Source organism: Rhinatrema bivittatum, chromosome 11 (genome assembly GCF_901001135.1).
Source record: "Rhinatrema bivittatum chromosome 11, aRhiBiv1.1, whole genome shotgun sequence".
NCBI lineage: Eukaryota > Metazoa > Chordata > Amphibia > Gymnophiona > Rhinatrematidae > Rhinatrema > Rhinatrema bivittatum.
In genome coordinates this window covers 87,889,860-87,910,818 of record NC_042625.1, presented here as the reverse complement: position 1 = coordinate 87,910,818, position 20,959 = coordinate 87,889,860, and the positions used below count along the sequence as shown (strand labels likewise).

General features: G+C 48.4%; 1 protein-coding gene across 2 annotated transcripts in view; it reads left to right on the top strand.

Moving 5' to 3' along the window:
* SYTL1 (synaptotagmin like 1) overlaps positions 1-20,959 on the top strand; it is a 43,208-nt gene that overhangs the window by 12,197 nt on the left and 10,052 nt on the right. Inside the window, exons 1-12 of one of the 2 annotated variants that reach the window (XM_029619508.1) lie at positions 193-440; positions 3,252-3,814; positions 5,199-5,347; positions 6,544-6,652; positions 7,886-7,934; positions 8,704-8,749; positions 9,904-10,004; positions 10,827-10,940; positions 11,569-11,735; positions 12,050-12,152; positions 13,616-13,777; positions 20,323-20,401. In XM_029619508.1, coding sequence (XP_029475368.1) covers positions 3,687-3,814; positions 5,199-5,347; positions 6,544-6,652; positions 7,886-7,934; positions 8,704-8,749; positions 9,904-10,004; positions 10,827-10,940; positions 11,569-11,735; positions 12,050-12,152; positions 13,616-13,777; positions 20,323-20,401 — 1,207 coding nt within the window. In that variant the 5' untranslated portion in view covers positions 193-440; positions 3,252-3,686. Of the gene's footprint in view, positions 1-192; positions 441-3,251; positions 3,815-5,198; positions 5,348-6,543; positions 6,653-7,885; positions 7,935-8,703; positions 8,750-9,903; positions 10,005-10,826; positions 10,941-11,568; positions 11,736-12,049; positions 12,153-13,615; positions 13,778-20,322; positions 20,402-20,959 lie in introns of those variants that run through there. The other variant, XM_029619507.1, reaches the window with a different exon arrangement.

Sequence of the window (20,959 nt, the reverse complement as noted above, 5' to 3'; positions counted from 1 at the left end):
AATAAATAAAATGTTGCAGTAGAACTGTAAATACTGAGGCTGCATTTGTTTTGTTTTTAATGACTTTTGCTTTGAACTGGGGCCAGCTGGGCCTCAGGGTCCTTATCTGTTGTCTCTTTCTGTCTGTTTATGATGACAGGAAGTTGACTTTGCATGTGGTCACTGGGGAGCCGAGCGTTGCCTCACTCGGGCTGTATCAGCTGCATGCAGGCAGGCACACGAAATACAGACTGAGGTAACGCGTGCAGCGCTGCCTTAACGGAGCGGGGAAGGCTCGGTGACTGAGCGGAGCCTGGCGCATTGAATCAGAAAGATGATCAAATAACGCAGAAGATGGCGGAAAATAAAGCAATTAGGTCCATCTGATCTGTTGGATCTCCTCCTGTCTCCACTGCTTCAGCTCTTAGCTCTTCAAGCTTAATTGAGTCCTACTTGTGCAAGTGAGTTTTATTATCTTCCCTTTTATGTCCTCTATAGGCCGGACAAATAACTTTCTCTCTCTCCCCCCCCCCCCCCCCCCCCCCAGGTGTTATTTCCCTTTGAAAATCTGCAGGTCGCAAAGTTCCTGCGTAAAAGCACCCGTGAGCTTTCAAAAGAGAATGCACTTTCAGCTGAATGGAACAGGACCGTTTTCAGACGAGGGGGATTTATGTTAATTGCTTTGACAACTGTCCTCTTTGTGTACATTTATCTGGCCCTATAAGATCAGGCGAGAATCCAACTCCCCGGCCCAACGTTTACCTGCCCAGCCTCTCGCTCTCTTTCCCCTCTTCTTTCTGAGAGCCCTCCAGGTTGGCCCTAAATGTGCTCCTGTTCTCTCGGTTCTGATTTCCACCACTGGGGCTGGTAGGGAGCTTCCACCCCTCTTTCAGTACAGAAGGAGCCTCTCTCCCTCCAGCTTCCTAGCACGATTTCTTGTCCTTGAATTTCTTTTTCTTATGGAAAATGACATCACCTTGAACTTTGTTGAAGCTTGCTAAATATTTGAATGTTTCTATCCTCTCCCCTTTCCTCCAGCGAGTGCCCTCTGGGGCCGATGCAATAAAAGCGCGCGGTAAAACGGGCGCTCGTGTTGATGGATGCTGGGGTTTTTTTTTTTTTGCATCGGGGGCAATAACCTTATCTACATGGCATTTGCATGTGATGAGCGCTATTGGCTACGGGCTTATTTCGCACATTTTGGATGCGCTAATCTCCTTATTGCAGCTGGAGTTATTCTAGCATCCAGCTGTGCTTTAAGCTGTGTGCCTGGCTGAGCACGTTATATTGCATTGGCCCTTCTGTGTGTAGGGTTATACTGCAAGCCCCTGTACCATTTCAGTAGCCCTGCTCAATCTGCCCTGCCAGTCTCCTCCACCATCTTTTCCCTCCTTTCTTGTGCATGAGATTGATTCAGGTAAGAACATAAGCACATAAAAATTGTCAAACCCAAGCGTCATCTAACCTTCAGCAACCTGTCCGCTGGTGCATGCAGCAGGGGCTTGGAGGAAGTGCAGGGGTTAGTGCCTGTGTGTGGTAGTCCATGCCTTGTTGTATCAATCCCTAAAATCTGGATTTCTAGAAACTGGATGTCCTGAACCTTAGAAACATCTATCACATCACTGATGGGTATATAATAGGTCTAATTTTATCTTTATTTTACACCTTTTAGGGGTTCATAGAACAAACCCCCAAGGTGTTATGTTTTGAATATGATCCATAAACAAGCTGAACAGATTTTGACAGTGTAGTCAGTATGAGCTGGGCCTTTGCCTTCCCTCACCCTTCGGGAGCCAAACCTCTCCCACCACACTTCTCCATCTCCCCTCTCACTCGGGTTAAATCTGAAAATACATTTAATCAATCTTATCTAGGCATTTTCCTTGAGGCTTTTGCATACATCACTGGCTTGCCTGATCTTCCTCTGTTGCACCTACTTGGGGGTCTGTGTGTGGGTGTGGTAAAGACCCAAAGGGCCAGCGTCCCCTGGATAACTCCCACTGGTGAGATCCGCCACGCCAAGACACAAGGCCGGTATCCTGCAGTCTCCTTTTCTGACAGTATGGGCTATGCAAAACCCTAATCCACACTTGCACCTTGAATCAGTACGACTGTAGCTTCCAGGGTAATTATTATGTGTGCTTAGTTGTGTTTAAAACAGCAATACAGCGGAGATAATGCACAAAGGTAGCAAAGACAATGATAATAATAATAATAATGCAGCGTAATATGATCGTTTTGGACTGGGGGAAGGGGAAGACTGTTCCCTCTACCCTGAATCCACAGCACACAGAGCAACCCAGAATGCTCTCTCACTCAGGGGCCGATTCAATAAGGTGCGCCCAGCCTAGCACCCGATTTTATGTGTTGTTGGAGGGCACGTTTTGGATGCACTAGACTAGCGCCCGATGCAGTAGGGAGATTAGCGCGTCCAAAACGCACACCCTAACAAATGCGAATGTGATAGCGCGCCCATCAGACGTATGTTCCATGTAGATGAGGGCAATAGTTATTACCCTCCCCCCCCATCCAGGAAAGCGCTGGGCACCCACCGCACACATTTTAATGCGGCAAATTTAACTCCAGCCCCGGAGGTGGAGTAAAATCAACTCTCAGTCAAGGGCTCACAAAAAAAAAAGAAAAGAAATAGGATTTCTGTGTTGCAATGCGTGTCCCTCCTTCTTAATACCGTTGTGTCACTTTAATTTACTGCTTTAGGTGGAGAAAACTAAATGTATATTCTGATTTCATTAAAAGAAACTCACTTTTCTTATTGGACTTCCATAGCAAGGGGCACCTAATATTTTCCTGAGGCTGCTGAAGTGAATTATAACAGAAAAAAAACCCTGGACGCTCGTATTGAGCGCCCGTTGCAATAATCTATTGAGCGCCTCGGACTCCTTGTCTACTGTTCCAAAATAAGACATTTTAGGGCTAATTAATGACTCATTTATTTCCTTGTAATCACATTAGAGTAATAATGAAAAGTTCTGCTGTATCCAAAATCCCAGGCCATCCTCACCTCACTATTCCTTTCTTCCTGGAGCTTTCTGCTGCCCCCGGCCTCCCACCCCCCTAAAAGCATCTATTCAGCTCTGAATTTCTGCTTTCAGTTCTAGAGCAGTCTCTTTGCCCAGGAAAATGATTGGGAGGACTTCCTCAGGCCTCGCACCAGAACCAGAACCTCCCTGTAGGATTCCTTTCTTATGGAAAGCCTGACACTCATGTAGGTGAGATGCATATTTCAACGGCTCATCTTCTTCTTTTTCTAGGGTACCCTACCTTCCAGCTAGACCGAAGGATGCCTGCATCTGTCAGCATCAGCTGAAGAAACCTTCCCATCCTGGACATTGACCAATGTGGTCTTGTGGAAATACAATCAGGGAGCTGAATTCCTGGCTTGCATATAAAACCTTCATTTGCCTCATCTCCCTTCCCACCCCCACCGAGGGTAAAGCGATAGCTGCTACTCACCTGCCCATTCTCCCCAGGCATGGAACGACTCGGGATCGAGTAACCCAGGCTATTCTTGTGCCCTGCTTGAGGCTTCCACAGATTCTCCACTGCTCTCCGGGGGCTGCCGGGCAACTTGTACTTCCGCAGACTCGCCCAGGACTGAGCTCGTGGGACACTTCTCTAATTAAGCATCTCCGCTGAGCGAGGGAGCTGCTCGGACCCCCTGCTGCCCCAATGTCCCTGATCCTGTGATGTCGCAGGACACAGATGCAGCTGCGTTGCTGGACCTCAGCTTCCTGACAGAGGAGGAGCAGAATGCCATCGCTGAAGTCCTGATGAGGGACGCCCAGCTGAGGCAAAAGGATGAAGGTCGTATCCGGTGAGAGGCATGAGTTTTGGTTTCTCTCTCTCTGCAGGGGTGAAAAACTGTCCAGCCAATATTTGAGTCCTAAGGTGTAGCATCTTTCAATATTCATGAGGCGTACAAAACTTCTTTCTACCTGACTGCTTTGGCGATTTTATCTACCCCCTATGCCCTTATTGTATTCGTGGTGGCTTGACATTACACACCTGCTGTCTTGTCTGAAATATCCATCCCCTGATGCGCTGCTTCCTGTTAATACTTTCTCCTCTAAGCAGACGGGTATAGGACACCATGCTTACTGTGATTTTCTGGAAAAGGGTTTAAAATGTATTTATTTATTTATTTATGTTGTATGAATTAAATATTTGAAGCACTGTAGGAAGATAAGTACAAGGATCCTTCCTCCTACATCTGCTTTATACACTGGATCCTGCCTTCCACGGGGAATCCTGAGGAGTAGGCAGGGGAAGGGAAATGTTAGCTGCCCCCAGGTGCCAGAGTACAGAGGATAAATTCTCTGGAAACCCCGAGAGAAACAGGGGGTAACCAAGGAAAGGGCACCTGCATCTCAGGAAAGAGACGAGGAAGGGTGTTTGGTGCTTCCCAAAGACCTCGGCTTTGTACTGTGCATAGGAATGATCATCCATCCTGTCCACTCACTTCCTCTAACCGTTACAGTACCACAGACCCTCCATGCAGAATGTTCTCACTGGGAAAAAGGGGGATGGTTTCATTAATATACCCGAACTAATATTTTCTAACTGGAGCTTCCTTTAGCAGAGGAATCTTCAAAGGCAATTCTCCATTTTATAAACTGCCCGTCTGGTAAACTTACACGTGGGTGTCATGCATGCACATATGTGTACTCAGACTGAGCGGAGGCATTCCCGGTGGTGGGGAGAGGCTTGCACTTAGCGCATCCTATTGCCTTTTCAAAAGTGAGCGTGTAGAATTTGAAGAATCATCAGTGCATGTCACAGTCGGTGTAATGGGGTGCTGGGATAATTTCCAAAGTGCATTTACACTCGTAGATCTTCTTTGAAAATGGGCATAATTTAGGTGCATATTTGCAGGATAACCTATGCACGATATTACCTCCCTCCGCTGCCCCCCCCCCCCAAAAAAAAGTATAAATCCTGGGGTGTTACAATGCAAGGATTAAGCGGTTTGGGTTGTGCAGCTGCAGGATCAGGGATGACTTTAGGCTGAGGCAGGGCAATAGTGCAGGTGCACCATTCACACTGATCCGAAGACCTCCCCGCCGTGGATATCTTGGTGGAAAATCCCGTTGAGCCTGCCTGAGAGACCTTATCTGATGTCCCACAATGGATTTGGGGGGTGGAGGGTGGGGAGTGCAACCTCGTATAATAGCTGTAATATTGATGGTCCATCCACACAGGAGACTGCGGCAGAGCATCTTGGACCCGGGCAGGCTGAAGGTGCTGACTGGAGACTGGTTTTCTGATGTCCGGGCCAAACGACACAGAGACCAGCAGTTTGCATCGGATATTATTCGGGCCTCGATTCGCAGAAAGAAAAGGCCTAAAGGTAAATAGATGAACGTGTGGAAATGGATTTTGTGCCCTCTGGCTCCTTGTGTCGGTCGCTCTCTGTTGGGAGGGTTCAGGCGTTCTCTTGTTGGTAATATTTGCTCTCCGAAGAAGGAGCTGCACTTTGGGATACAGCTGGGTTTTCCGGTTTCACAGCTCCCAGGCAGTCTGCGCTACAGATCTAAAGCCATTTCTTCTGCATTGTGCAGGTCTTAGGTCTCAGCTGAACAAAGTGACTTATCTCCAGAGGGGCATTTTAATTTAACCCCGCCCTCTATTTGCATACATTTCTTACATTGCTAAATTCCTGCTGCTGTTTGTGCCTTTATCACATTTGAAAGCATTAATCAGGTTCCAAGTGGCCTAATTTACATTCCCATTTCTCAATGTCAGATTGAGGGCAGCAACAAATGCCTTTTGAAGGTAAAATGCTCTTCATTTTAAAGCAGCAGTGTTCGTGTACAGGACTCATTGAAGCCTGTGTGGGACTCTGCTGCAGATCCACTCTACAGTCGTCCATGCTGTATTCTTACTCTGTGTACCAGTCTGACACCTGCATGGGGCTCTGATATAGCTCTGCGCTTCAGCTCTCCGTGCTGTAGTCGTGCTTTGTGTGTGACACCTGCACGAGCTCTGATGCAGATCTGCTCTTCATTTTTCTGTACTTTATTCAAGCTTTACATGTAAGAGTATGAAGTTGGCAAGGGGCACGCCATGCCGAATAGTGCGTGTACTTGTAGCTGCATGAAGGGTGGAAAATTCCCCAAACTGCTTTTTTCCCAGGTAACTGGCTTTTGAAAATTACCTTCCCTGTGTATGGGCATGATATCCGCACGGATTCCTGAAGAGGAGATTAGCAGTACAAGACACGCTGTGCCTAGATTCAGAAGGATGCGTGCAGCTAAATAAGACTATTTTTCGGTAATCATTTCTTCTCAGGAATGATACAAAAATCAGAATTAAAAAGTGGAATTTCATGGCTCTTGTTGAACTGTCAAGTGATTTTATTTAAAAAAAAATTGCTTGCAGAGATAACTGTAGTGATTCTCTCTTGTCTCCCCACTGTCCCCTCTCTATATGGACATGCCTGCAGCTTCTATTTGCTCACTCAGCTCTTCCACTGCCTTGCCCATCATATTCTCCCTTTTCCTGTATGGTACATCTGGGCCTCTGAGCTTCCTTCACCTTTTTCAGGTGCACAGGAGCCAAACCTCTGGCCAGATGAGCTGGACGTGATTGGTGAGCCGGCCGAGGAGGAGGAGGAGGCAGCTGCGGTGATTGATAGCTCTGATGTAGATGACAGGTGAGTTGGTTTCTAGGGCTGGAGACTGCAGACTGCCCGCCCCTCGCATTCCTGATGGTATTCAGTTAGCAGCTCCCAGGATCTGCCGCCGTGACTTACTCCTGCCTTCCCAGTTCTTTGCTGTGTAAGAAGTCGGTGACTGCTTCTGTGTTCATCTGAATGCAGGGGTGACACAGCCCCCAAATACCTCTTAGTAGGTTAAAAATGGTTTCCCAGGGCACGGACTCCAAGGCGTGTTGGTAAAGACCTCTCCGTCACGTTCGGGTGTCTGCCTGGACGCTGAGGGCTGGTTGTATCTGCGCAGCGCAAGGCCGTCTGGTGAAGGCGTAAGAGGTTGCCTCGTGTGTCTGGAATGTTCTGTTTGACTGTGGGGTGGGCTTCTCCCTATGATGGCATCCTGGGTTCTCCCTTTGGTTCTCTGACAGTATAATGTCTGCTGGGGAAGAGATACTATTCAGTCCAGTGCTTGGAAGCGGAGGACTGAATAGAGAGGCAGGAGAACGCCTAAGGTTTGAGTTGTAATCCCTCCCAGGAGGACTTTGGATAGATTTATTTATCTTCAGTTTGGACACGGTAATTCAATAATAATCTTGATCCTATGTGGGATGTGTGTGTGTGTGTACAGGACCCCTCCTGCATACTCGGATTCCTGCAGGGATATCTCCCCTAACTTGCTGCTGGGGGCCAGGTGTCCTGCCTTGCAGGAGATGGGTTCAGCTCTTGGGCTGGGGCTGGGGGGTGCTGCGGAGGCAGTGCAGGGGGACCCTAAGTCTTGGCCAGACTTAGGGTCCATGTTAGCCAGGTTCTGGAAGGAGCCAGGGTTTGTAATCCCTGGCATGAAAGCTCTGTGGAGGGGAAGCTGGAGCAGCTGGGCACTGTAAACCAATACAGACCCGTTTTTCATTGAGCTGAAAGTCAAACCAGCAGAAGGAAACTGCCAGGAAACCCAGGGGAGGGGGGAACCCCAAATGCATAAGAATATGCAAGCTGTCAGTCCCAGATCTGCTGCACACGCCTGTCGGGATCCTGCTTGGAAGAAAGGTGGGAGGCAAATGCAAATGTACCTAATGCTGGATTCAGACTCTGTTTGTTCCCTTCTCGCATGGTGGCGTCCTCCCCTTCCCTTCCTCCTATTAATAGACGGGGTGAACGCCGGCTCCTTGGAAGAATGCAAAGGATCTTATGACCGCCCTGCCGTGTCAGCGAAGACTAATCACCGCCTCTCTCTTGCAGGGTCCCCGAAGACGCAGCGCCTCCAACACCGCAGCCCCTCGCGTTCCAGGTCGGTTCAGCACTGACATTCGTGATTTAAAGTCATCATTATAAAAATTACTCTTCCTATCATAAAAAAGAAATCCTGTTTGTAGGCGAAGACTGCCCTGCACCGGGCTCCCTCCATGAGGCTGCCTCTCCTGTTCCAAGATCGGTGACCTATGGAGCCGTCCCACGGCGGCTGCTGATTTTTAAATTTCTATAGTAAATGGGTCAGCTTTCAAAGGGGTAAACTTTGGGAGCTGTAAAAATAAATTCCCCACTTGCTGACCAAGTAAATGTAACCACCTCATTTCACAAGGCAGCCAAAGATAGCTGGGCTACAGAGAGGCACCTCCAGGGGCAGCTTTAAAAGCCGGTGCAAACGGCTTCCATTTAAGCCGTTCTACCTCTGTTGCACAAATAATGGGCCTAAATCTAACTGGCAAAGTTTTCAGGGCTAGATTCAGCCAAAAGCCCTGCCCAGTGTCCTCAGATCTCCCAGCTCTGGAAGGACAACTGTAAGCCAGTGGGGATGACTGGTGCAGGTTAGGCAGGATGTCGACAATACCATTGTATGGCCGTCTCCATGAGGGGCAAAGCTGGAAATGGATCAAGATTAAAACCAGAGGAAACCTGTACAGGCAGATGCCCAAGTTATGAAATAAGTTACCCCTGCAATTGCTTGAGGAGGCATTGCTAAACTATTTAAAAGGAATTGGGAGTTATAGGTTTCCCGCTTGGCGGGCAGTGACCGACACAAATATCTGTTTCTTGTCTCCTATTCTATCTGCCTACAGGATACCGGCGATGACTCCTTGGAAAAAGGTTCCGGTGATAAATCAGGTCAGTGTTCCCTGCGGTCTCCTGAGGGTCAGCCCAGTCTCCCTCATCCCATCTCCCCCAGCTGGGTGAACAGCCTAGAAACCAGAGGCGGCCTCCATCTCCAGAGCTTCACAGAGGCATTCGTCAGACTTGGGCGCTTTGTTTTTTTCTCCAGGTCCAGTGTGGTGAATAGACCGACGTGCGCTCAGGCACGGTGATCTTCTCCAGGATGCACTGTGGTTCCCGGGAGTCCTTCTGACTCCTCAGACCTGTGCACCTCAGCAGCGAGCCAGCATCTGTCCCTTTTTCTCAATCTGAGTGCTCCATCTTGGGCTGTTGGAGGCACGGCCTGCACGGATTGGATGGGTTAAGCACATCTCGGGGTGGATGCAAGATGAACGGGATACACACTTTGCTCCGGCACCCTTTTGCAAAGTAGGGGGAAGGAAGGGGGTTACATGCATGAGGGATGACTGCGTGGGGACTTTATCTCCATCATCCTACATTAGCACTGCCCTGGCCTCCAGTGCTTTGTGCCTCAGAGAAATCAGGCCCTAAATCTGTGACGTTATAAACAAAGTAGCTTCAAGCATGGTCTAATGGTGAAAATATTGAACTTTGAGTGACGACAACTCCCTGGTCACAGGTGCATATCCCACCCTCAGCAAATCTTTCTGCAGCCTTGGTCAAGTTGCTTTGTCTCTATGTGCATCTCCTTACCGATATTAATATTAATGCAATGCAAAGGAGGTGGGTAGAGCTGGTTATGTGTTAGGGTGATTACACATTGCCTGAGGAAAGCACTTCAGTTTGCATTACAAAGTAACTCATTAGCCTACTGAAAGTAGCAACTGTACCCAACTATTTTGGTTTTCTTTCAGTAAATTTGATTTTTGCTGGGTTAGCAGGGTGCTCCCTTTCTGCTTTCAGTAATAATAATAATCACAGCAATTGCATTTCATCTCCACTCTCCTTGGAAATGGTCTGCAGCCTTGGTGCCAACAACTGTGCTGCCAGGGCAGCCTCCCTGGAGCTGGCTGCATGTTTCTGAATTACAGACTTGCAAAGCATTGGGGGCCGAAGGCGCTTCGCTCTTCCTGATATTACTGTTGCGATTGGGCAAGACCTCAGCCCTGCCGAGACGAAACGCGTGCCCCTTGTTTTCTGTTTTCCAGATGCAGAGGTCAGCAATGGCGTTCGGACCCAGGTCACGGGAGATCCCGGGGAGTCGGATATGGAGGAGATTGTTTTATCGCCTATGGCCGTCACTGTTCAGGTAGGGGGGGGGGGGCAGGGACTTGCATGTGGCACAAGGCGGCCCCACCCTCGGGCTGGGTGATGTCTCTGCCTAGTAGTCAGGCTTTCCCCCCCAAATGCTAATGAATCTCCGCCCCCCCCCCCTTCACCTAGTCTCTCCCCTGTGGGGTAAAGGGCTGGCATTACCAGGTGTACCATGCATCAGCTTGTTGCATTATAAGAGGACATCCTAATTCACTGTTAACTCTTTAGTAGGAACAGAAATAATGCCCCAGGCAGTTCATCCCTGAAATGGTTGCCGTTTGTCCAGGAGCTCAGTTTGGCTGTCTCTGCAGCACGTGGCCACTTTACAGTTGGTAAATAGAAAAGCAGATAAATCACTGCACACATGTCTGCGGGTTATGGCGATAACTGAGAATAGTGTGAGATTAGGGCCTTGCTCTGGAAAGCTGCCTGCAATGTGATGAAAACCAAGTAGGAACATAATAGGATGTTGTTCCTGTACTTCTCCCCTCCCCCACTCCATGCTAATGTAAATAAGATCATCTGCGCCTTGTGAAAGTACTTTCACTGTGCCACGGGGCCTTTGTGCTACGTGCTGGCCATTTGTCAGTATTTGAAGGCCTGCTCAAGATAAAATTCCTGCACCAGTATGGTAAAATGCCCTTAACTGTCTGTGTGTGGGGGGCCTATCCCCTCGTACATAATTGGGGCATGTGTCTGACTTGCTTGCGTCCTTTTTTATGACTGACTTTAGCGACGCCTATTTGCCTGGTGTCTGCTTTTAGGGCGCGCACTCACATTCCACCTGTGCCGCGTTTTTTATTTCCCTGCATCCCAGAACCACAATGAACTGGAGAATGGCCACGAAGAGAGTGCCGTCATCAGCGCCCCGATCCCCCGCCATGCTCTGCTTATCAACAGCTCTTCCGTGTCAAGCCTCAGCTCGTCCACGGTACACAGCTAGCGCCAAACATCTGGAGGCTGCCCCCAGAAGGGTGATACCGCTAGTAAAGGCAGGGAGGCAAGAGGTGGCAGCAGCATGTAGTGTGTGGGAGGAGTAGAAAAGTGATTGTAGCTACTACCAGGGGGTGGAAATAAAGGATTGGAGGTGGAAAGGACCGTTAGCGGGAGGGTGCCTTTATGTGAACATCCTGGGGTGGGGGTGGGGATAAAGGAGAATGGTTAGGAGGCGATGGGATTGGAGCTGGAGAGGCTTAAAAAGCGGAAGGGTATCCAGACGATGTGAGTGTGAAATGTTGAGGGTAGATGGAAGAGACAGCGGGAGGTTGTGCCTGTGTTACTTTTAGTATATTGGGAAGGATGTGGTGCGGTGCTGGGAGTGTTTGGCAGGGAAGGAAAACTGAAAGCCTCCAGTTAACCCTAGTTTGTGTCTTTCTTAAATGGAGCCATGGATAATGGAATATTTACCCCATCTCTCTGAACCTCCATGCTCTCTGTTTGCCCGAGCTTCTCATCCTACTTTTCCAATGTGAGTGTCTGTAAGCGTCTCTCTCCCTCCTTGCCCTTAGACTTCTCTTAGCTTCTCTCCTCTAATGCATGTGTTGGTCTCCTGAATGCAGCTCAGTGGGAGCATTATGAGCCTGTACAGTGATGGAGACATTGGGAATGTGGAGGTCAAGGGCTGCATCCAGTTCTCTCTACAGTATGACACCAGGAAGAAGGAGCTGCATGTGGTCATCATCCAGTGCAGGGACCTGGCTGAGGCCAAGAAGCACAGAGCAGACCCGTGAGTACATTGGGGGAACTCCAGAAGGGTCTTTCTGTTCCCTTCCTTCCAGGAGGACAGGAAGGGGTTCCTCAAAGGGGTGACTCCAGGCATTGGACTGTCAGCTCCCTCACCAGAAGCAAGGAATAATGTTTGTTGGCGATAAACCATTAGGAATCTGCTGTGCTGCTCATGCTAACATCAGTTATCCCTGTGGGGGAATCCGTGAGATGCAGCTACAGGCAACTGAGCAGGAAAAGATATGCACAAGGCAAACCTAGAAGCTGCAAGTGACATTATCTAATGCTAACCTTTTTTTCTCTCTCTTTCACTAGCTATGTGAAGACCTATCTCCTTCCTGATAAGTCTTCTCAAAGTAAGCGCAAGACAGCGGTTAAGAAAAGGTGCCTGAACCCTCTCTTCAATGAAACTCTCAAGGTGAGGGAAATTTATTTATTTATTTAGACTTTTTATATACCGACATTCTTGATACAAATATCAAATCGTGTCGGTTTCCATTATAACAAAACAGTCGCGGCTAAGGCGTTACCTTAAACAAGGCATCTGAACAATAGAACGTAAATATTAAATAGTAATAAATGTAACATCGAACAGCGTTAATAGGCGTGACATGAAATGCATTGACTTCTTGGCGCGAGAGGGAGTGAACATCCAGATCTGGAAGAGGTGGATCTACCCCCACCCCCAATCAGATTTCAGGGAGCGACCGCTGCTGAGACAGGGGAGTGCAGGGTCCTTCCAAGGGCTCCATGAAAAGGCATGCATTTTGTCTCCTCCTGCAAGCACGGGCAGCGTCGTACTGCACTGCTGCTGCCTGGTGCGCCACACCTAACCGAATCGCTGTGCTCTTTACCCCGATGTGATGTTGCACTTGGCGGCTCTTACTCAGCCTTTTTAAAAGAAGAAAAAAAATCAAAGGTGGCAGGACTGAATTTTAGCTATTGAAAGCATGCAACAAAATGCTGAGTGGTAGAGAAATCTTGATGTGTTAAAGTTCTTAAAATTCAGAAAATTAATTAAAGCCTGGATGTTTACAAAGTTTTCCATCCATATTTCTTCATTTTCTGGACTTATAGTTTTGACCAATTACTTTTTCTTGATATTTTTTTGTTTTGACTGTGCTGAAAGTTTTGCCTACTTAATTATGATTTTAATTTACATTTTGTTAATAATGTTAATGTTAATTTTTTTGTCTTTTTTTTAATTATAATTTTAGATAAATAAGTTTCATTCAATATCTTTTTATTGTAAACCAGTTTGAAAATGTATTCGAAATCAGTATAGTAAATAAAGATTACCATTACCATCTTTTACTGAAGAAAATATAAAATAGTCAAGTAGCATTTTGCATTATTGTTTCATCTGCTGCTGCTGATCATGAGGACTCTGAATTGTTTGTTTCTGATTTCCCCTGTGATAAAGTACTGTTGGGGGCACTAGCAAACACTGAATACCAACAGCCAGTAAGAGAAAAATCTTTAGTTTTTTTATTATAAGATATCTTATAAGAAGCAGTGCTTATCAAACAATCCAGAATAAACTCCAGCTCAGAGTTCCCAAGCTTGTTACAGTCAGTTAAATATGTCACCTCAGGTAAACTTACACAGCAATGAGTTTCTTAGTTTACATACAATTTAAATATTAAACTGTTAGAAAATGTTATCTCATATACTAAGATTGCATTCTTATAAGTCATGATTTCTTGTAAATTGAATCCAGAAGACAGAAACAAATCAATATTGACCTTTGACATACTAACTAACCTTTGGCATAGTTTTAGCATTAACACAAACCAAAGCTGTTTAATCTTTCTGGGTTTTCTTCACCATCAACAAACTAGTCTGGCTTCACAGAGAATTTTTTTCATTCAATCCTTACAGTACAAGATAGAAAAGTCAGAGCTTCATAGCAGATTCCTCAATCTGTCAGTCTGGCATCATGACTCTTTAGGAAGGAACTTGTTTCTCGGTGAGGTGGAGATTGGGCTGAGCACTTGGGACTGGACCCAAACGCAACCTTCCTGGTTTAACCTACAGCCAAGGGTGAGCTCTGATGTAGAGGTGTAGCCTCTGCACTGTTCTCCATTCTATGCCTTATTAGATCCTTTTCCATCATCTCTTTCATCTCATTACTTGCCGAACTTAACCTTCTCTTATGTTAACCATATCTAACACTCATATACATCATTGTAAGGTTGAACGACCACCAGATATCTACTGATTCCAACCTTTTTCTGATTTCCTAACAGCTCTCTCGACAAACATTGCTTATTTCTACAAGCATTTTTCACTAAATTCATATGCAGCCTATCTGGTGTGGAATCAGATCTCATATACATCATTACTGTTTAGATTCGAGTAGTAATTACCATGTCAGGGCCAGCAACAACCTCCACTTTCCATTCCAGCTGCAACGGGGAAAAGAAAGCAAGATGAGAAAGGTTCCAAGTCGGTGACCTGGAGGAAATCACACTGGATAATTCTTATCTTGGCCCAATAAAAAGTAATGACGGGCTCCTCTTGGAATCTATTAAAACTTTTCAATTAGGATTATAACTCTGTAAATAGAAAAATTACTTACCTGATAATTTCATTTTCCTTAGTGTAGGCAGATGGACTCAGGACCAATGGGTATAGTGTACTCCTGATAATAGTTGGAGATGGATCAGATTTCAATCTGATGTCAGCCCTAGTACATATACCCCTGCAGGAAGTGCAGCTCTTCAGTATTCTCCTGACTGAATAATTTGAATAACTTGATTAACTTTATAACTTGGTTAACTTAATTAATTTGAATCGGTTGAATTGGTTATAGCTGGAGACCACCAGAACCCTCAACCGAGAAACCTCGACACTCGGTAGGATGGGTGTCCTAGCTGAAGGAAAGCATGGCTTACCCGTGAATCACTCGCTCTCGGGGATGTCACTCGAGAATTCCATGAGTAATGGCAGCCGTGGGTGGGATGCTGAGTCCATCTGTCTACACTAAGGAAAACAAAATTATCAGGTAAGTAATTTCTCCATTTCCTTGCGTGTAGCAGATGGACTCAGGACCACTGAGATGTATAAAAGCTACTCCTGAACTGGGTGGGAGGCTGCCCGTGACCCACTTAGTACTGCCCTTGCAAATGCTGTGTCCTCCTGAGCCTGAACATCCAGGCGGTAAAACCTGGAGAAGGTGTGGATGGAGGATTATGTAGCTGCCCTGCAGATCTCGGCGGGTGACAGCATCTTGGTTTCCGCCCAGGACCCTGCCTGGGCTCTAGTAGAATGGGCCTTGACTTGTGAAGGCGATGGCTTGCCTGCTTCTACATAGGCCACCTTGATGACTTCTTTGATCCAGCGGGCTATAGTTGCTCGTGAGGCCGCTTCCCCTTGCTTCTTCCTGCTGTGAAGGATGAATAGATGGTCCGTCTTTCGTACGGATTCCGACCTTTCCAGGTATCTGACTAGGAGTCTGCTGACGTTGAGATAGCGTAGACTTCGAGCCTCTTCCGAATTCTTATGCTCATCTGTTGATGGTAGCGAGATGGTTTGGTTGAGATGGAAGTGAGACACCACTTTGGGGAGAAATGACAGAACTGTGCATAACTGGATGGTTCCTGGGGTGAGTCTGAGGAACGGCTCCCGGCAGGACAGCGCTTGTAGCTCGGATATACGACGGGCCGAACAGACTGCCAGCAGGAAGGCTATCTTTAATGTTAATAGTCGAAGAGACAGGCTGTGGAGAGGTCTGGAGGAGGTTACTGCTAGGAAATCTAGGACCAGGTTGAGGTTCCAAAGAGGCACCGGCCACTTTAGGGGTGGTCGGATCTGCTTGACTCCTTTCAGAAAGCGGGAGACATCCGGGTGAGAGGCTATGCTGCCGCTCTCGCTCTTGGTTCTGTAGCATGACAATGCTACAGAATGGAGTTGATGGAGTTGAGAGACAATCCCTTCTGTAGGCCGTTCTGCAGGAATTCCAAAATCACAGGAATTTTGACTGAGCATGGTATGATGTCGCGGTCCTCGCACCAGGCTTTGAATACTCTCCAAATCCTTATGTATGTTAGGGATGTGGAGAACTTGCGAGCTCGGAGTAGGGTGTCAATTACTGCCCCCGAGTATATGCTCTTCCTCAGGCGAGTCCTCTCAATGGCCAGACCGTAAGAGAGAATCGAGCTGGATCCTCGTGGAGGATCGGTCCCTGTTGGAGCAGGTCTCTGTGTGGAGGTAGCGGAAGGGGGCTCCCTGTCAGCAGTCTTCGCATGTCTGCGTACCACGGTCTTCTTGGCCAGTCCGGGGCCACTAGAAGTACTAGTCCCCTGTGGTGTTCTATCTTGTGGATGATTGCACCCAATAGGGGCCATGGCGGGAAGGTGTATAACAGAGTCTCCTGTGGCCAGGTCTGTACCAGGGTATCGATTCCCTGGGACTGGGGGTTCCCACCTGCGGCTGAAGAAACTGGGCACTTGGGCGTTGGACCGGCTTGCCAGGAGCTCCATGGTTGGTGTTCCCCAACGGTTTACTATCAATTGGAATGCTGTGGTCGACAGCTTTCATTCTCCTGGGTCTAGACTTTCTCTGCTGAGGTAATCCGCAGCGACATTGTCTTTCCCGGCAATGTGGACAGCTGAGATTTCTTGAAGATTCGCTTCCGCCCATGACATTAGGAGGTCTATTTCCAGAGACACCTGTTGGCTTCTGGTTCCTCCCTGATGGTTGATGTAGGCCACTGTTGTGGCATTGTCCGACATTATTCTAACCGTTTTGTCTCTGAGTCTGTGACTGAACTGTAGGCAGGCTAGTCTGACTGCCCGGGCTTCTAAGCGATTGATGTTCCATCCCGACGACTCTTTGTTCTATTGCCCTTGGGCGGTTAGCTCCTGGCAGTGTGCTCCCCATCCTCGTAGGCTGGCATCCGTGGTGAGCAGGATCCAGGTTGGTGAGGATAGTCTCATTTCCTGGTTCAGATGGCCTTCTTGTAGCCACCATCGTAGTTGGGCCTGAACTCTGTCCGGGAGCTGAAGACGTACGGTGTAGTTCTGGGACAGTGGATTCCATCGTGATAGAAGTGAGCATTGTAGGGGGTCTCATGTGAGCTCGTGCCCATGGCACTACTTCCAGTGTGGATGCCATGAGACTGAGGACTTGTAGGTAATCCCATGCTGTGGGGCGAAGTTCGCTCAACAGGGTTCGTAACTGGGTCATCAGTTTTGATCTCCTTGTCGGTGTCAGGATGACTTTGTCTTGTTTGGTGTTGAACCGGACTCCCAAATATTCTAGAGCTTGGGAGGGCTATAGGCAGCTCTTGTTTGTGTTGACCACCCACCCGAGGCTCTCCAGTAGAGTTTTGACTCTGTTGGTTGCCTGGTGGCTTTCCTCTGGGGATCTCGCCCTGATTAGCCAATCGTCTAGATAAGAGTGCACGCGGATTCCTTCCTTCCTCAGTGTTGCTGCACCACCACCATGATCTTGGTGAACATCCGGGGTGCAGTGGCTAACCCGAATGGTAGTGCCCGGAACTGGTAGTGACGGTCCAGGATCGAGAAGCGTAGAAAATGCTGATGCTTTTGATGGATCGGAATATGTAGGTAGGCTTCCGACAGATCCAGGGATGTAAGGAACTCTCCCAGTTGTATCACCCTTATTACAGAGCATAGGGTATCCATGTGGAAGCGAGGAATCTTCAGGTGACGGTTGACCGCCTTGAGGTCCAGGATGGGCCTGAACATTCCTTCTTTCTTGGATGATAAAATAGATGGAATAATGTCCAGTATTTATTTGTTGTGGAGGCACCGGTGTTATAGCCTCTGCTAGCAATCTAGTCAGTGTAGCTTCCACTGCCATCCTCTTGGAAGGGTCGTGGCAGGGGGATTCCACAAACTTGTCCGGAGGGAGGTGGTGGAAATCCAGGTAATATCCCTCTCGAATGATGGATAGGACCCACTTGTCCGAAGTTCTCTCGACCCATCTTTGGTAGAATAGGGCAAGTCTGCCCCCTATGGCTTCTTCCTTTGGACGGGTCGGCTGATTTTCATTGTGGTGTGCGGCTGGGGCCTGGGCCCGAGCTGGCTCCCCTTTTGTTATGCTTGTTTGAAAGGACTGGCTTTGGCCTGCGGGTTGGGCCGCTTGATATGTGCTTCTATATGGGTTGAAGCACTGTGATCCTCTGCCCCTGGAAGTTCGGGGGAAGGATCGCTGGTTTCTCTTATTCCTGTCCTCTGGTAGCCGTGGCAGTGGGGACTCGCCCAGTTTGTTGGCTAGTTTCTCTAGTTCGCTTCCAAACAGGAGTGTTCCCTTGAAAGGCATCCTTGTGTGTCTCATTTTGGAAGATGCGTCGGCCGACCAGTTTCGGAGCCAGAGTTGTCGTCTGGCTGCCACGGCGGATGACACTCCTCTAGCTGCGGTGCGCACCAGATCAGAAGCGGCGTCCGCAAGGAATGATACTGCTGGTTCCAGGGCCTCCCCAGGAGTGTTATTCCTGGTCTGTGATAAACAGGTGCGTGTCACCATGGCACAGCAGGCCGCGATCTATAAAGACATAGCGGGGATGTCAAAGGACTGTTTGAGGATAGATTCCAGACGTCTGTCTTGAGCATCCTTGAGTGCTGCTCCTCCCTCCATCGGGATAGTAGTGCGCTTCGAGACCATGCAGACCATGGCAGCCACTTTCGGACATGCCAGGAGATCTTTGGTGGCTGGGTCCAGAGGGTACATGGCTGCCAGAGCCCGTCCCCCTTTGAAAGTAGTTTCCAGGGCATCCCATTCCAGGTCAATTAGTTGCTAGATGGCTTGTAATAGTGGGAAATGGCAGGAGGTCTGACGGAGTCCCTCTAGTAGGGGGTTCGTCTTAGGTTCCCCCGAGGCACTTGTGCCCGGGATAGCAAGCTCTTTTAAGCTGTGTGTGACCAGGTCTGGAAGCTCGTCCTTGGTGAAGAAGCGTCTCATGGTTCGGTGGGGCTTTGTCCCTGGTGGGAGTTTCCCTTCCTCCAGGGGTTCTGAATCCTCATCAGAGTTGTCCGTGTCCCCAAAGGTGGGGCTTCTGGGCGTTGGAATCACTTCCCTGGGCATAGAGGGTCCCGGGATGTTGGGGTCCTCTGGTGGAGGTTGTGACCGTATTATAGGAGGCCTCGGTTGCATGTGGACGAAGGTATGCAGACCTTTGAAGAATTCCACCCAGGAGTTAGATGCTGGGTCTAGACTAAGGAGCGCCGTGTCCTTGGGGAGCCCCGTTTGAGGGAGGCTCCCGCTATTCAATGCTAGGTCCGGTGTACTGCTCGAGAGGCTAGAACCCGGTATCGGCTGGGGAGGGCCATGAGTTGGATCCCCTAGGGCCTCTTCGCACTGTATATACAGGGCCGTGGCCTGCTCATACTGTGCAGCTCTAATGTGGCAAAGGCCCTGAGCCTTGAGCTTCTTTTCCGGTGGTGCCATGGCTTGTGCGCGTAAAATACAGTTGTGCGCTTCGGTGCGTCGAAGTTATGTGCGTAGGTTTGGTGCGCACTCAGGGAGATGTGCGTGCTGTTGTGTACACAGATCGAAGTTATGCGCCCGGCACAGTAAGCATGTGGCTATGTGTGTCGCTTGTGCACACGGTACTTGGGCGCGCGACATTGTGCGCACAAAGTATTTGTGTGCACGGCTCACCTCTGTGCGCACGGATCGGAACGGCAGACAGGGCGGCGAACGGATCAAAATGGTGACGGCGACCACGCAGACAATATGGCGACCACCTCGGAGGGTCTCCACGTGGGAAGACCCTCGGATCTGACCGGGGTCTAGCCCTGCTAGGGCAGATCAACCCGGTGGCATTGGTGCAGGCTGGTGATCTGTGCGACTCCTCGAGCTTCAGGGATCGGAGGCTTTTAAATAGATTTCTACATTAATTTGTCTCGGCGCTTCCCGGTCTCGTTCCGGGCGGTCTCCGGCTGCGGGGGGAGAGGGAAAATTCCTTCACCACCGCGCTCTAAGTTGTACCCGCTGCCTCTCAGCTTCACCCGATGTCGGAGGCTAGGTCCCCACCGAGGATCGGCCACCGGACCGAGGCTTACCTCCGAGGGATTGCAGAAATCACCTCGGGAATTCTCAACTGGGGGAGGGACCCAGCAGGTGTCACCGCAGGAGAGCGGGGCTCATCTGTAGAGGTAAGATTTCTTCTTAATTTGGTTTTCTTTGGTAAAATTACTCTAATGCTGTGCGAGCGTCCCTAATTGCTATGGAGACAGAAAATACTGGAGCACTGCACTTCCTGCAGGGGTATATGTACTAGGGCTGACGTCAGATTGAAATCTGATCCGTCTCCAACTTCTATCAGGAGTACACGATACCCATTGGCCCTGAGTCCATCTGCTACACGCTAGGAAATTGCCAAATTTTTATATGTACTAAGATCAGATGCATATTGAAACTCTTAAACCCCTCCCTCCCCCCCCCCCAACATATCTAAATGAAAAAAACTTAGTAAATGGAATAACTCAGGAAGCTGTATGCACAGCATTTAGACGGCCATGAAGATCCCACATGCAACGTGTGTTTGCGTGCCACCTTATGTTCAGAACTTGGCATTATAAAAGCCTTTCTCATCCCAGGTTCTGTCTTCTCCTCAGACGCCTGTCTCTGTTGATGGCATTGGAAGCCGAGGAACGATCACCGTGTCCTTGAAGTTTATCCCGAATGGAACTGAAGGTGAGATTTGGAAGGTGACCATTCTCGAGCATTTTCTTGTTTCCTTTTTAATGGAAGATTCTATGCATTATTTCTTTAGCAATATGTTCTTTTTATTCCTGATGGAATTTTGATTTTATTGCCCAAGAAAGTACATCATATTTCTTCTGAGAAAACCCATGAAACCTCAACAAACTATAGTGCCACAAGCACTGTAAGATGAGGTGCCATGAACTGGAAGCCTCATTGCTCGTTGGTGCACATGAAGGGGGTTCATCTAGCCCAGGTCTCCCAAACCTGTCCTGGGGACCTCACCACCACTTGGGTTTTCAGGCTATCCACAATGAATATACATGAGATAAATTTGCAGTGCAAATGTATCTCAAAAAAAGATATAGTTTCACTGGAGAAGGTACAGAGAAGGGCGACCAAAATAATAAAGGGCATGGAATGGCTCCCCTATGAGGAAAGGCTATCAGCTTGGAGAAGAGATGGAGGGGGGGGGGGTGGGTATGATAGAAGTTTACTTGAGTGGGTAAATGTGAAATGATTATTTACTCTTTCAGATAATACAAGGAC